The 13,006-nt window shown below is 35.6% G+C and overlaps 1 protein-coding gene across 5 annotated transcripts in view; it reads left to right on the forward strand.

The window, feature by feature from the left end:
- Positions 1 to 13,006, forward strand: part of Usp47 (ubiquitin specific peptidase 47) — a 105,728-nt gene that overhangs the window by 26,334 nt on the left and 66,388 nt on the right. For 3 of the 5 annotated variants that reach the window (XM_023719262.1, XM_023719264.1, XM_023719263.1), the window contains exons 2-3: positions 1,361 to 1,420; positions 7,278 to 7,481. The exons of 1 other annotated variant lie outside the window; for it this stretch is intronic. In XM_023719262.1, the coding sequence (XP_023575030.1) occupies positions 1,361 to 1,420; positions 7,278 to 7,481 (264 nt within the window). The remainder of the gene's footprint in view (positions 1 to 1,360; positions 1,421 to 7,277; positions 7,482 to 13,006) is intronic. One more of the 5 variants, XM_004634878.2, reaches the window with a different exon arrangement.

Genomic DNA, 13,006 nt, shown 5'->3' on the forward strand with positions numbered 1-13,006 from the left:
CCTCTCCCTTTCTTTGTTGTTGCCTCCTTATAAGGGCTTTGTTCACTGCTCTATTCTAAGTGTCTTAAACAGTTTTGACAGCTGGTAGCAGTTAGTACTATTTTGTTGAAGAAGTAATCAACACCCTCTATCAGTAACCCTAAAAATAGCTTCATAATCTTTGATCTAGTAGTTCTTTCTTTGGGAAATTATAATAAAAAATTATTCAGTTAAGTAGTTCTGTAGTTATGGTACTTAGATTCCCATTAATAGCAGATTAGTTGAATAAGTCATAGTTTATCTGTAATAGAACAGTGCAGTTTTTACACTGTTTTGGGACAGGGAAGTATGGAGAGATAAACAATTCAAATAATGATGTAAAGAAGGATAAAATTTGGGGCCCAGAGAGATAGCTCAGTAGAATAAGAACTTGCCTGGCAAGTGCAGGGTTCTAAATTCAATCCCCAGTACTGCAAAAAAACAAAAACAAAAACAAACAACCTTTTGGGGCTGGGGAGATGGCTCAGTGGAATAAGCACTTCCCTGGCAAGCGCAAGGGCCTGAGTTCAATCCCCGGTTCTGCCAAAAAAAAAAAAGATAAGGATAAAATTTGGTTAGAAATAAACTATAAAATAATGTATGTAATAGAAAACTATATATATCAAATATTTAGTTGCTGTAGACATTATTTTAGAATTGCTTTCCTAAAAAGTATGCACTTATATGAATAATTATATTTCTATTATAAAAGCAAAATCACCTTTTAAGCTAGTGTATTTTATGAACAAGAGGACAAGAGAGATAAATATATATATATATATGAACACAAAAAGCATAAAATAATATAAAATTAAAATTTTTCAGATTTTCTTTTGATTGTGGGTTACTATTTTATATTTCTTTATTTTGTTAGAAAAGCTTATTATCCAATAGAGATTTATGTTAAAGAATGAAGTTGTAGGGCATAATGTTAAATCATCTTATTTTAAGTATAACTAATGTAGAAAAACTTGAATTAATAAACTAGCAAAATTAGAGATCTCTTGATTTCCTGTACTGCAAGGAATTACAGAATTCTCTTTAGTAGATTGAAAATATTTTTCAATTTAGTGCATTTGACTTACACATAATTCTTAAGCTGTCTTTCCTTTTGTCTGGTTCCCACATTAATCTTACTCTTTATCACTGTACCCTAAGTTTTTAGTTACCGCACAAGAGTAAATGAAACATAAGGTATAACTTAGGAATAAAAGCCCAGAATGCATACTAATGTCTTAGCTAATATATATTTTATCACATAAATGTATTTATGGTAATTGTTCTCATTTTATTATCTTGTATAGAAATAATTTATAATTCATTTTATTCTTACATATCATAGGATGTGTTTTGGAGATGCAGACAAAATATCTTTGATGAAATGAAGAAGAAATTTTTACAGGTAGTCTGATGTAGTTGCTTTAGTGTGATAATCAGCAGAGCAAGTAACAGCATGTGTTTTTATTTAATAACAAAGCATGTCCTAAGTTTTATGCTTGTTTGTCTATTTCATTTGTATCCTTTTTAACAATATAAGTCATCTTAATGAATTTGTCTGATAGTCTCTTACTTGTAACAAATGAATGAGGGGGAAAATGTTATAACAATCATGGAATCTTTTTAAAATTTTTTTTTTTTTTTTTTCTTTTTTGCGGAACCGGGGATTGAACTCAGGCCCTTGCATTTTCCAGGGAAGCGCATATTCCACTGAGCCATCTCCCCAGCCCCTTTTTTAAAATTTTTGATGTGGTTTGTATCTATTGTTTGCAGACATTTGTTTTGCATACATTTTCTGGAATAGTGATATTGCTAGAAATTAAGTAATTTACAAAATTACAACCTAGAGATCTTATTTCAAGAATTAAAAGCTGTTACCTACTTGACAGCCTTGTGCGCAGAGCTCATACTGACTTCTTTTATGAAATAAGCACTGTTTCCTTTACCTTGAAGTTTTGTCTCTCCAAACGTACTGTTAATTTTTTCTATGTTCCCCCATGTGGCAAGATTACTTAGGAAAAGGTAATATAAATAGCATCAAAGTTAGCTGTGATTTGGGATGGGTTACAGAGAGAATCTTAAAATAAAAATGTCATGTAGTTTAGGGCCTCTAAGTAGCACAGGAATTGTCACCTGTTAAAATAAAAAAATGAAATTTGGTAAATTTCAGGCAGCAAAACTTTATACTATCAATTCTTTATTTTAATCTGTAGAAAGTATACTAATCCTGAGCTGTGTCTGGCTAAAGGGTAGTGTTCTAAAGTCTTAATTTCTTAGCTCAAGTTAGCTTCCATCCCAAAAACTAGAGAAATGGAGTGTGTGTGTGTATATATGTTAAGTGTGCTACCATATTATTCTTTCTGATATCTTTGAAAGAGAAATGATCTTCAGAGGAAAAACAGATTATCTTGTTGAATGTAGAGGTGAAAAATGCCCTTTCATAATGTTTTAATTGTTACATTTTTTCTCAGAAAGATCTAATGATAATTTTGAATTTTGTTTAATATTATTTTCTACATGGTAATGGCATGTTGAATATATATCATCAGTTTTACACTTTAGTGTGTGCTTTATAATAAACATATAGGGACTAGTTTTATAAATAAAAATTATGGTTGTTAACAGCAGAGAACTCAGATTTAAATTTAGAAATATTGAAAATGTCAAAACAAATGGACAAGGCAAATTAGCCTTCAGCAGTCAGGCGCATAGGACCGTGGTTCGATTCCCACCTTCTGAAGCAGTACCAGACCTCTCCTTAAGAGAGCCTGAAAACCCACCCCCCCAAAAAAAATTCCAAATTAGCCTTCAGTGGTGTCTAAGATTTTTAAAACAATTGTCTATGTCAACTACTTCTAGATGTTCCTAGCAGCAAGTCTATCCCTGGAAGAATATAATGTGCTTTTATGCTTTTAAGCCCAGTATGTTTTACCTTATAAAACAAGATTGTGTTTTTGTTTTTTAAGATTCTTCCTTCAGATTTTGCTAGGAAATCCAGCTTTGTTTCTGCTGTTTTTCTGAGCTTAGACACAAATGTAATGTTCAACATAAATAGTGCTATATGTAATTGCTGTTGGCTTTATTTTTAGTCTTTGAATTGTGATATTACTGTAAGTTGTTTGTAAAACATTTTATGATTTACATCTGTTTCATACATAGCTAGATTTTAAAAAATATTTATTTATGTCTTTATTTGGTACGAGGTCTCACTACTTGGCCAGCAAGGCATGTAGTACTGGGGATTGAACCCACATCCTTGCTCTTGCTAGGCAGGTGCTTAGACTGATGAGCTATCTCCCCAGCCCTCAATTTTCTATAGGGAAAACCTAGTGTCCTTCTAAGAGCTCATCTAAGGAACAGTAAATTTTTCCTAGGTGGAATATGTGGCTTAAAAAAAACTAAAAACTTTGTATCTTCTCTTTCATTAGCTCTTTTGACTAAGCAGTTTTGTCCCCATCAGCTGTTCATTTTTGCTCCACATGGCATCATTACTTGGCTCCAGTGGGCTAGTGGGTGGCTTTGGATGCCCTGTTCAAGAAGTCTTTTCTCATATTACCTTGGTCCCTTCCACTGAATGGCCACCTTCCCTGCATGGATAGCTAGGGCTTCCACTCCTGTTGATACAGGGTAATTGAATTTCTTACATGTGGACTGGTTTGTAATAGGGAAGCCTCCGAGAAGTACTCAGGCAGAAGTTTCTTAAGGCCCTGCTTTAAGTTAGGCATTATCACTTCTGTCAGATTCTGTTGGCCCTGGCTGGTCACAGAATCAGCTATAGTCAGGAAGAAAGGAAAAGAATAGAGTATTTAGCTGTCTGTAACCCACCTGAAGATACCACTGTTCTTTTCTTTGGGCATAAGTGGTATAAATCTGGAGTAGAGCCTCAGAGATAGTAAGATAGCTCTCTTATTTTCCCAATACTAAGAAATGTCCTTTTACATTTTTTTGGAAAATGCATACTTAATTTATATTTTAGAGGGCTTTTTCTATTGAAAAACTGTTATAAGATTATTAGTACAATTTCTTGATAATATCTTAAGATGTGAGAAAAAATATTTTCAGTCCCCAAATTGGAAGTAGGGAAAGTTAGCAGTACTGATTTTGAAAGGTTGATGCAATCTGTGGATGGTGGCCACATGTTAAATTATGGATGAAATCAATGGTCTGGAATACTGAATATGAAGTAATGATTTATGAGTGGCTACCTTATAGCTTTAAAAAAAGAGCATTTTGTTTATATTGTACTAGAATTCAAGTGTAAAATGTAATTAGTTTCAACATTTTTAGGAAACAAAATGAGTGATGTTTTATATAGGTGCCCATCCCACGAGTATAATAGAATTAAGTTATTAATTCATGTATTAAAAATACTGTTCAACTTTTAAAATAAATTAGTTGAGTAGAGCATAAGAAAAGATTTTTTTTTTTTTGTATTTTTTTTTAGGGAAGGGTCTACAAGGGTGTACAGGGTCTCACTGTGTAGATCGGACTTGTAGTGATCTGCTTGTTTTTAAAGGCTCCCAAGAGCTGGGATTACAGGCATGTGTCACCATGCCAAGACTCAATTGCCACCTCAGTGTGCCCCAGCGGTGGGCCTGGCATGACAGGCCCAGGCATCGAACCCCCGGCCCCTGCACCTCCTTGCAGGCGCTTTAATCTGCTGAGCTATTAAGAAAAGATTTCACAATATATTTATAAATAACAAAAAGTTACAAAACAGCATGTGTATTCTTGTTTTCGTTTTGTTTTTTCTGTGCTCGGAATTGAATCCAAGAGCGTTGGGCAGACTAGGCAAGTGCTTCACCATTGACCTACCTCCCTAGGCCATAGTATAAATACTCTTATTCAGTGTTTGGCTAATAAACCTACATGTCAGTGGTGTGTAGAAAAGAATATTTGGAAGAATATACAGAGCCAGTGAGTGAGTGATTTTGGTTTTTGCAATACTAGAAACTTGGCATTGAGCTGTGTGCCAGCTCTGCCTTTTTTTGTTTTGGTCATCTTGTTTTCTGGTGTTGTTTTTTTTTTTTTTTGGATAGGGTTTCCTTAAACTTTCCAGGCTGGATCTTGGGATTCTCTTGCCTCAGCTCCCAGAGAGTTGGGGGTACAGGTGTGCCTGGCTACATCAAAATATTATAATCAATTTTATGTTTCTTAGTTTAGGATTGAAATATGTAATACACATCTTATATTTATAGTGAATACATTTATCTTGATAATTACTGAGTTATGCACTCTGATGAAAAAAGAAAATTTGTGAACCTGATTGATTTTCAGGTTGCAATTGAAAAGGATTTTTTTCCTTATTTTTCTTTCTGTTGGCTACCTATAGTGAATATTTACAGGAATATTCCTAAAGAAATATATTAGTAGTGTTCTTTTTTACTTTTTATCTTGTAGAATTGTAACTTGTAATTTTTAATTTGATTTTGTAACTTTAAATAGGCTATTGTTGGTGATTAAATATTGATTTGTCTGAAATATGGTGCTAGCTAATCTTTTTGAAATATTCTTTTATAGCAACTTCTCTGTTTTATTATTTTTATTTTTTCATTTATGTGTTTGGTACAGGGTCTCACTACACAGCTCAGACTCATAGTGATCCTCCTGCTTTTTGCCTCTCCAGCGCTAGGATTATAGGCATGTGCCACCGTGCTGGGACTCAGCTGTCTCAGCACACCCAGGGGTGGAGCCAGCACGGCATGTGGGTCAGGGGTCGAACCCTGGTTCCTGTGCTTGCCAAAGCAAGCGCTTAGTCTGCTGAGCTATCTTGCTGGCCCTTTATCTGTGTTTTAAATTAATTGAGTTAATCTTAATTTATGTGATCCCTTACAAACCCAAAATTTTGTATTGCAGAATTCAGCGTTTGGCTAAGAAATATAATTGGATGACTTCATGCAAACAAAATCTTTCGTAGCTGTCCTAGTTTAGTACTAATGGATAATTATTTTTAAATGGATAGCATAGAAGCAGCAAAAAGTTGGGATTGATTTTATTGAAAGAAATTAATTCTTGTGTGCAGTCCATATTTTTTAATTGCTTGTTATAGGGATAGAAAGAGCTCCCACATCTGACTTTCATTAGCATATTTGTATAGTAAAAGTACTCTTCTGGATTGAAGGAATACAAGATTGAAAAACATTTAACTTACCAGGAACCCATTGCTATCATTTTGGTATGCTACTCTGATTCTTACAGACAGGAATAAAGAGACATTCAAAGAAAGTAGAAGGTAGAATTGGTAGGCTTTGGTGGTAGTTTTGGAGGTAATATATGAGGATGTCCATCTTAGCTGTCTGCTTTTAGAAGCTGGGTATGAGATGATGCTATTAATTGAGATGGCCATTACAAGGGTAGGAAAGGGGAAAGAAACTCCTCCACTTAAGTAGTAGATGTGGTCTGATGTAACCACCTCCCCTTTGAAAAGTGGAAAAGTACCTCAGCAACAAGCACAAGGTCGTGAGTTCAATTCTTGGGACTGGGGAGGAAAAAAGGAAAAAGAAAATGTAGTGTCTTTGATTTTTTTTTTTTTTTTTTTGCAGAACCAGGGATTGAACTCAGAACCTTGTGCTTGCCAGGCAAGCACTTATTCTACTGAGCCATCTCCCCGGCCCCGAAAATGTAGTGTCTTTTAAGATTTTTTAGAGCATAGCTTATTCAAAAGATTCTCCTTTTAAAACCATTTATCTTGATCATTACTGAGTTATGCACTGTGATGAAAGAAGAAAATTTGTGAACCTGATTGATTTTCAGGTTGCAACTGAAAAGGTTTTTTTCCCTTATTTTTCTTTCTGTTGGCTAATCTATTTGGGTAAGTTTGTCAGCTCCTACCACATTAGTAAATGAATGTTTTTGAACACCTGGTCTGTGAGTACAGCAGCAGAAAGATTAGACCTGGTTACCTATATCACTTAGCTATATATTTTATAATCTTTAATCCTCACCTCACTTTGCAAAATTCCTTTTGCTTCCCCAGGAGACCTTAAAATCTATGGTTTGTGCTAGCATGGCAGTGACACATTTTTAAGGAGCACATTTTGTAATATTGGTTCTGAAATATGCCCCAGTTTTTTTCAAAAACAAATAGTGCTTATGTATTTGACATATCCATTGGAATGTGTTTCAGTCATACTGAATGTTAGCACAGAATGGGTGCTTTGTGGGTTCTAATACATTTAATTAATTACTTTTATTGTAATTATGGTCTTGCTGTTTTCCTTTAAAAATAAGTAATATTTAAAATGTATATTTTTAAATTTCAGATAGAAAATGCTGCTGAAGAACCTAGAGTCTTATGTATAATACAGGATACTACTAATTCAAAGACAGTGAATGAACGGATCGCTTTAAATTTACCAGCATCTACTCCAGTCAGAAAGCTCTTTGAAGATGTAGCCAACAAAGTAGGCTACATAAATGGAACCTTTGATTTGGTGTGGGGAAATGGAATCAATACTGCTGATATGGTAAAACCCCAGGTTTAAAGCATTTCTCTTAAGCTGCTAATAATGTTATATAGCCATTATTATTGTTGTCACTAATGATTATGTTAAACACTAGCTGTTGTGGTTATTGTAACAACTACAATAAGAATCTGTGTTCATCTCAGTAACTGGATCTCTTTTCCTTTCACTTCCATTCTGCTTTGTTCAAAAGTTTGTATAATATCACATCATTAATTTCTTATTGTATGTAAGGGGACCACAATAATTCTGTGTTCATTCAATGTAAATCACAATGTTGCTTTTATATTTTCTAATGAAAAGTATATAAAGTATACACTTTATGATATGGTTTTTGAAATAAAAGGAGAAATGGACATAAAAGGGGAATGAATGATACATACCTCAGTATTAACTGAAAGTATCTTTAGGTAATTTTTATTTCTTTATATTTGTGTGTCTAGGTATATTTCTGGATAACTTTTTGGTTTCCATATATTTCTTTTTCTGTGTATGAATATGGATAGCTTTTACTCTTCAGCTCAAAAAATAGTTTTTAATGACCAGTCTTCTCAGTTATCTTTGATTATATGTTTACTTATTTCAGTCTTCTAGTTCTTTTGCTTCCTTAGTCATGTATCTTTCATCATTTGCTGCATTTATTTCTTTCCTAATGTAGCATTTCCTCATATGTTCAATAATTCTTATTTTCTACTCATTTTGAATTTGGCAATCTCTGTTAACTTCTCTGTGGATGCTGGTTAAATTTGATGTGTTCAATTCCTAATTTTTGTGAGGAGGGGTTGAAGCATGCTGCTGGACATGGTGTTGTCCTAGAATCAGCTAGTTCCTGAGTGTGAGGTTGGGAGTGGTCAATACCAAGCTAGACAGCATGCTGGGCCCCAGTGGTCACAGCGCCCTTTTGTTCCTTTAGGAGGAAATAGGTGCTGCTGTCTGTTACTTATTTTAAGGTAGAATGAAAGAGAAGCCAAATTTATTTTATTTATTTTTTGGCTGAACCGGGGATTGAACTCAGGCCCTTGCGCTTGCCAGGGAAGCGCTTATTCTACTGAGCCATCTCTCCAGCCCCAAGAAGCCAAATTTAGCAGAATGCATTTTCCCACAGGCTCATTCTCATGGCTCCCAGGTGTACCTCTTGACTTTGTTCTAGAGTTCGCTATTACTTTTTTACCTTCACAACAGTTTTATTCCTAGGAATTGTGGGTGCGTTTTCTAGTTTTGTTTGTTCATAGAGCTCATACACCTGCTTTCTGTTTAATTTCTTAGAATTTCTGGTTTGCTAAGGGCATTCTTTGTTTTTCTGCATTATTGCCAAGTTTTTCTTTAAAAAGCTCTTTTTAGACATTTCATAGAGTTTGAAGAGATTATTGGTAGACATACGGTTTGACCATATGTTTAGGTTACCATTTAGTACAATCCTGCATTAATGTTTAATGTGAAAATAAACAATTGCAACTACTAAAATAAAATCTGAGGAACTTTTAGTAGGCATCTTTCCTTCAATTTATAAAGGAACTAATCTCATTCATGAGGGCTCTCCTTTTAAGGTCTTCTGAAGGCCCCACCTCTTACTGATTTTGGAAAGACACCATCATTGAGGAAATGGCAGGGACACTGCTCAGTTTTGTATGAGATGGGAAAGAAGACTGTTGAGTTAGACTTCCTCTGTACTATTAAATAGGGCTTTTCCCCCATCTCTTATCTTAGTCTATTATTACCCTACATACTCTTATGAGGATGCTCTCTCTCTCTTTTTTTGTACTGAGAGCGAACTCAGAGCCTCATGTTGCCAGCAGGTGCTGTGCTGCTGAGCCATATCCCTGAGAATGTTCTTCAGTCACCTTGAATCACAGCACTCACATTATCTAGTTCTAGTTTAGAAACCTTCAACCATTGCTCATTACCTGCTGCTAAAACATCACATTCTTTGGTTAATGTTTACAATAAACTGATTGGTCCTTTGAATCTCTGTAATCTTAACTCCTGTGTATTGCGCTAATTAACATGTGTCTCATTTTTCCATCTTCATGTTTTTGTTTATTTTGCCCCTTTCTATGCTGTATCATGGCAAACAAAATGGTAAACATTTTTCCTTGGTAGATGGAGAACATAATTAAGTTGTCTCCACAAGAGAATTAAAGATGTGTGATGTTCCCTGACTTGCCTTTAAAATCATGTTTTGCTTTCTGTTTTATAATATGAACAGTATGTGGATTTTTAAAAACTATAGAACTAATGTTTTTTTTTTTTGGGGGGGGGTTGTTGTTGTTGTTTTGTTTTTTTGGCAGAACCGGGTATTGAACTCAGGCCCTTGTGCTTGCCAGGGAAGCACTTATTCCACTGAGGCATCTCCCCAACCCCAAAATAATGTTTTTTTATTTTTATTTTTATTTTTTTGACAGAACCGGGGATTGAACTCAAGCCCTTGCGCTTGCCAGGCAAGCACTTATTCTACTGAGCAATCTCCCTGGCCCCAGAACTAATGTTTTAAAGCAGTTAACTTGAGCCAGCGAGTAGTCCCCAGTGGACTAAGCACCTGCTTAGGCAAGCGCAAGGACCAGGGTTCAATCCCCAGTGCCACATGCCCGCCCTGCCCCCGGGCGCACTGAGCCAGCCACCAAGACCAGGCAATGTGGTGCATGCCTGTATGCCCAGTGCTGGGGAGGCTTAAAACAGGAGGATCACTACAAGTCCAAGCTGTGTAGTGAGACCCTATACCAAATACGAAAAAAAAAAATTAAAAAGAAAATAAAATAGTTAACTTTCCTTTCAATATTGACCAGTGTATTCCCAGCAAAATATGGAAAGATAAGGAACGATCTTAAGATTTGACTATTTCCTGGCATACCACCATGAAATTTTTGGTGGTGCTGCTTTTTGAAAAAGGGTAGTTTAAAGGATAGTTTCGAATTGTCATGTCTTCATACTTCTTGTTCATCTTTTACCTTTAAGAAGTCTTACTTAAGGTTCTTCATGCCACTTCAAAAGCATTTTCTTCTTCTTTGAAGTTCATTGCACTTTAAAAAATATATATATTTGGTATAGGGTCTCACTGTGCAGCTTGGATTCATAGTGATACTCTTGTTTTCAGCCTCCTCAGGGCTGGGCTTACAGGTGTGCCCCTCCACCCTCGGTCTCTGTGTCTTGCTCAGCACGCCCAGGGGCAGGGCCAGCACCAAATACAGGTGCTTAGTCCACTTAGTCCGCTGAGCTATCTCGCTGGCCCTTGCACTGCTTGTTTGCTTACAAGATTTAACGTAGTCTTCTTTTATTATAGTTGTTATTCATTTGTGTCTTCTGGTTTGGTAGCCTGTATTTTGATGGCAAGAATCTTATAATATTAATTTTATGCCCTCCATAATAACTTCAAGTAGTTCTATGTTGGGATTGCTCATTTGTCTTTCTCCAGTATGGCTTCATTGCTGCATTCTTATTTGCCTATTATATATTGCTATATGTGTGCTTGTTTTTACCTATGTACTACTTTTGCACCCCTGATAACCAAATTCATTTAGCTGCCAGCCATGTCAAACTCACAGACACGTTTATTGAAGTGAAACCTGTGTATTCCAGCTCTGTCATCTGATCATTTATGTCTTGGCAGAGAATTTAAAGGGCTCAGCAATACCTTCTCTCCTTCCTTGTGGCTTCTCATAGCCTCAGGTTTTCTGTGTCCTATTTTTTGCATGTATTTTAAAATATGAGGTAAAGTTAAGAGATAGATGTAAGAGTTCATTATTTACTTAACACTTACTTTACACTTACTATAGTCTTGGTACAAAATATAATAGATCTAAAAGTTTATTTGCTCCACACTTATTTTGTACTTGTTATATTTTTAGTATAAGGTGTAATTGAAAAAGTGCTTATTTAAATTTTTAAAAAGTTGTTACAGTAAGAAGACGCATTATCATTAGTTCTTCTCAGAAGACTCCTTGCTTCAAACACACTTAAGCCATTCTGTGCTCACTTTCTAACACAGTTCTGGAAGTCTTCCTTCTAGAGGACTTAATGGCAGTGTGTCTCTTAATATATATATATATATATATATATATATTTTTTTTTTTTTTAGAGATTTCTTTTTTTTTTTTAAACATTTATTTATTTAGTGTGTGTGTGTGTGTGTGTGTGTGTGGCCAGCCCAGCCCACCAGGGGGCGCAGCTGGCTGGCATGTGGTGCTGGGGGATCGAACCGTGGTCCCCGTGCTTTGCCAAGCTTGTTCCAAGTAGGTGCTTTAGACCACTGAGCCATCTCTCCAGCCCCAGTATATATATTTTTGAATTTAAACACTTATCATATATTTTGATTACTCTTAATTCTCTGTAGATAATGTTTTGTGTAGTTTTCTCTTCCGAGGTAGTTGCTATTGCAGTCTCATAGGTAAAGCTGAGTCATGGAAAAGTGAAATACCTTGCCCAAATTTACTTATGACTTAAAGTTTTTGGGTCCCTAATACCTGGGTTTTTATACAATGATATTGTCCCAACAAAATTGTTTCCATAAAATGAGTCTTTTTAAGGAGAAATCTTCTCTGTTCTTAATGTAACAAAATGTTTTAAGACAGAAAAGAAGATGCTTATGCTTGATCCCTTAGTTTTCTTAACAGTGGTTGGGAGTGTGGGTATATAGTAAGTAGAGCACAGAATTCCATTTTTTTCATGCAGTGATGGGAGCATATATGCCATTAACAGCCACATAAAAAATTAGATGACTATTTTTTTTAATGTATTTTGTATAGGTCTCACTATGCAGCTCAGACTTGTAGTAATCCTCCTGTTTCAGCCTCCCCAGAGTTGGGTTTACAGGTGTGTGCCACCATGCCCAGACTCGGTGGCCAGCTCCACACAGCTGGGGGTGGGCCCAGAGTGGCATGCAATACCGGGGATCAAACGCAGGTCCTTGCACTTGCCTAAGCAGGCAGTTAGTTTACTGAGCTATCTTGCCAGCTATTGAGTCTTAGGCATCTAATTTTTCCAAGGATTGATCACTTCCATCCTTCCTGGGATTCTTCAAATGCTGGTAGTAGACTTCAAATTGGTATCATTTTCTAGGCAGGTTTTTCCTTAAGGGCTTTTTTTGAAGATTGTATTACATTACTTACATTTTAGTTCTGTTATGAAGTTATTTTGATTTGGTGGGTAAGTATATTGCTTATCAAATTCTCACTGTATTTGTGTATCAAAACATTTCATAATTTTAAGTTCTGTAGAAAATTATTATTATTTTATTTATTTATTTATTTTTGGTGTATCCGGGGATTGAATTCAGGCCCTTGTGTTTGCCAGGGAAGCACTTATTCCATTGAGCCATCTCCCCGGCTCCAAAAATTATTAAATATTGTCTTGTATACATATTAGGGAGTATATACAATGTTTATAGATTCTTTGTGTGTGTGTGTAGTACGTACTTAATGCTGTCTTCTCACCTTTGTAGTTTCTCTGGTTTTGTGGATGTTGGAGATGTGAGCCTCTGTCAGTGTAGGTGCACTGTGTGTGGGTTTAGTGACCTCAGCTCGTGCATAGATGAG

Source organism: Octodon degus, unplaced genomic scaffold (assembly GCF_000260255.1).
Source record: "Octodon degus isolate 3935 unplaced genomic scaffold, OctDeg1.0 scaffold00067, whole genome shotgun sequence".
In the NCBI taxonomy this organism is placed as follows: domain Eukaryota; kingdom Metazoa; phylum Chordata; class Mammalia; order Rodentia; family Octodontidae; genus Octodon; species Octodon degus.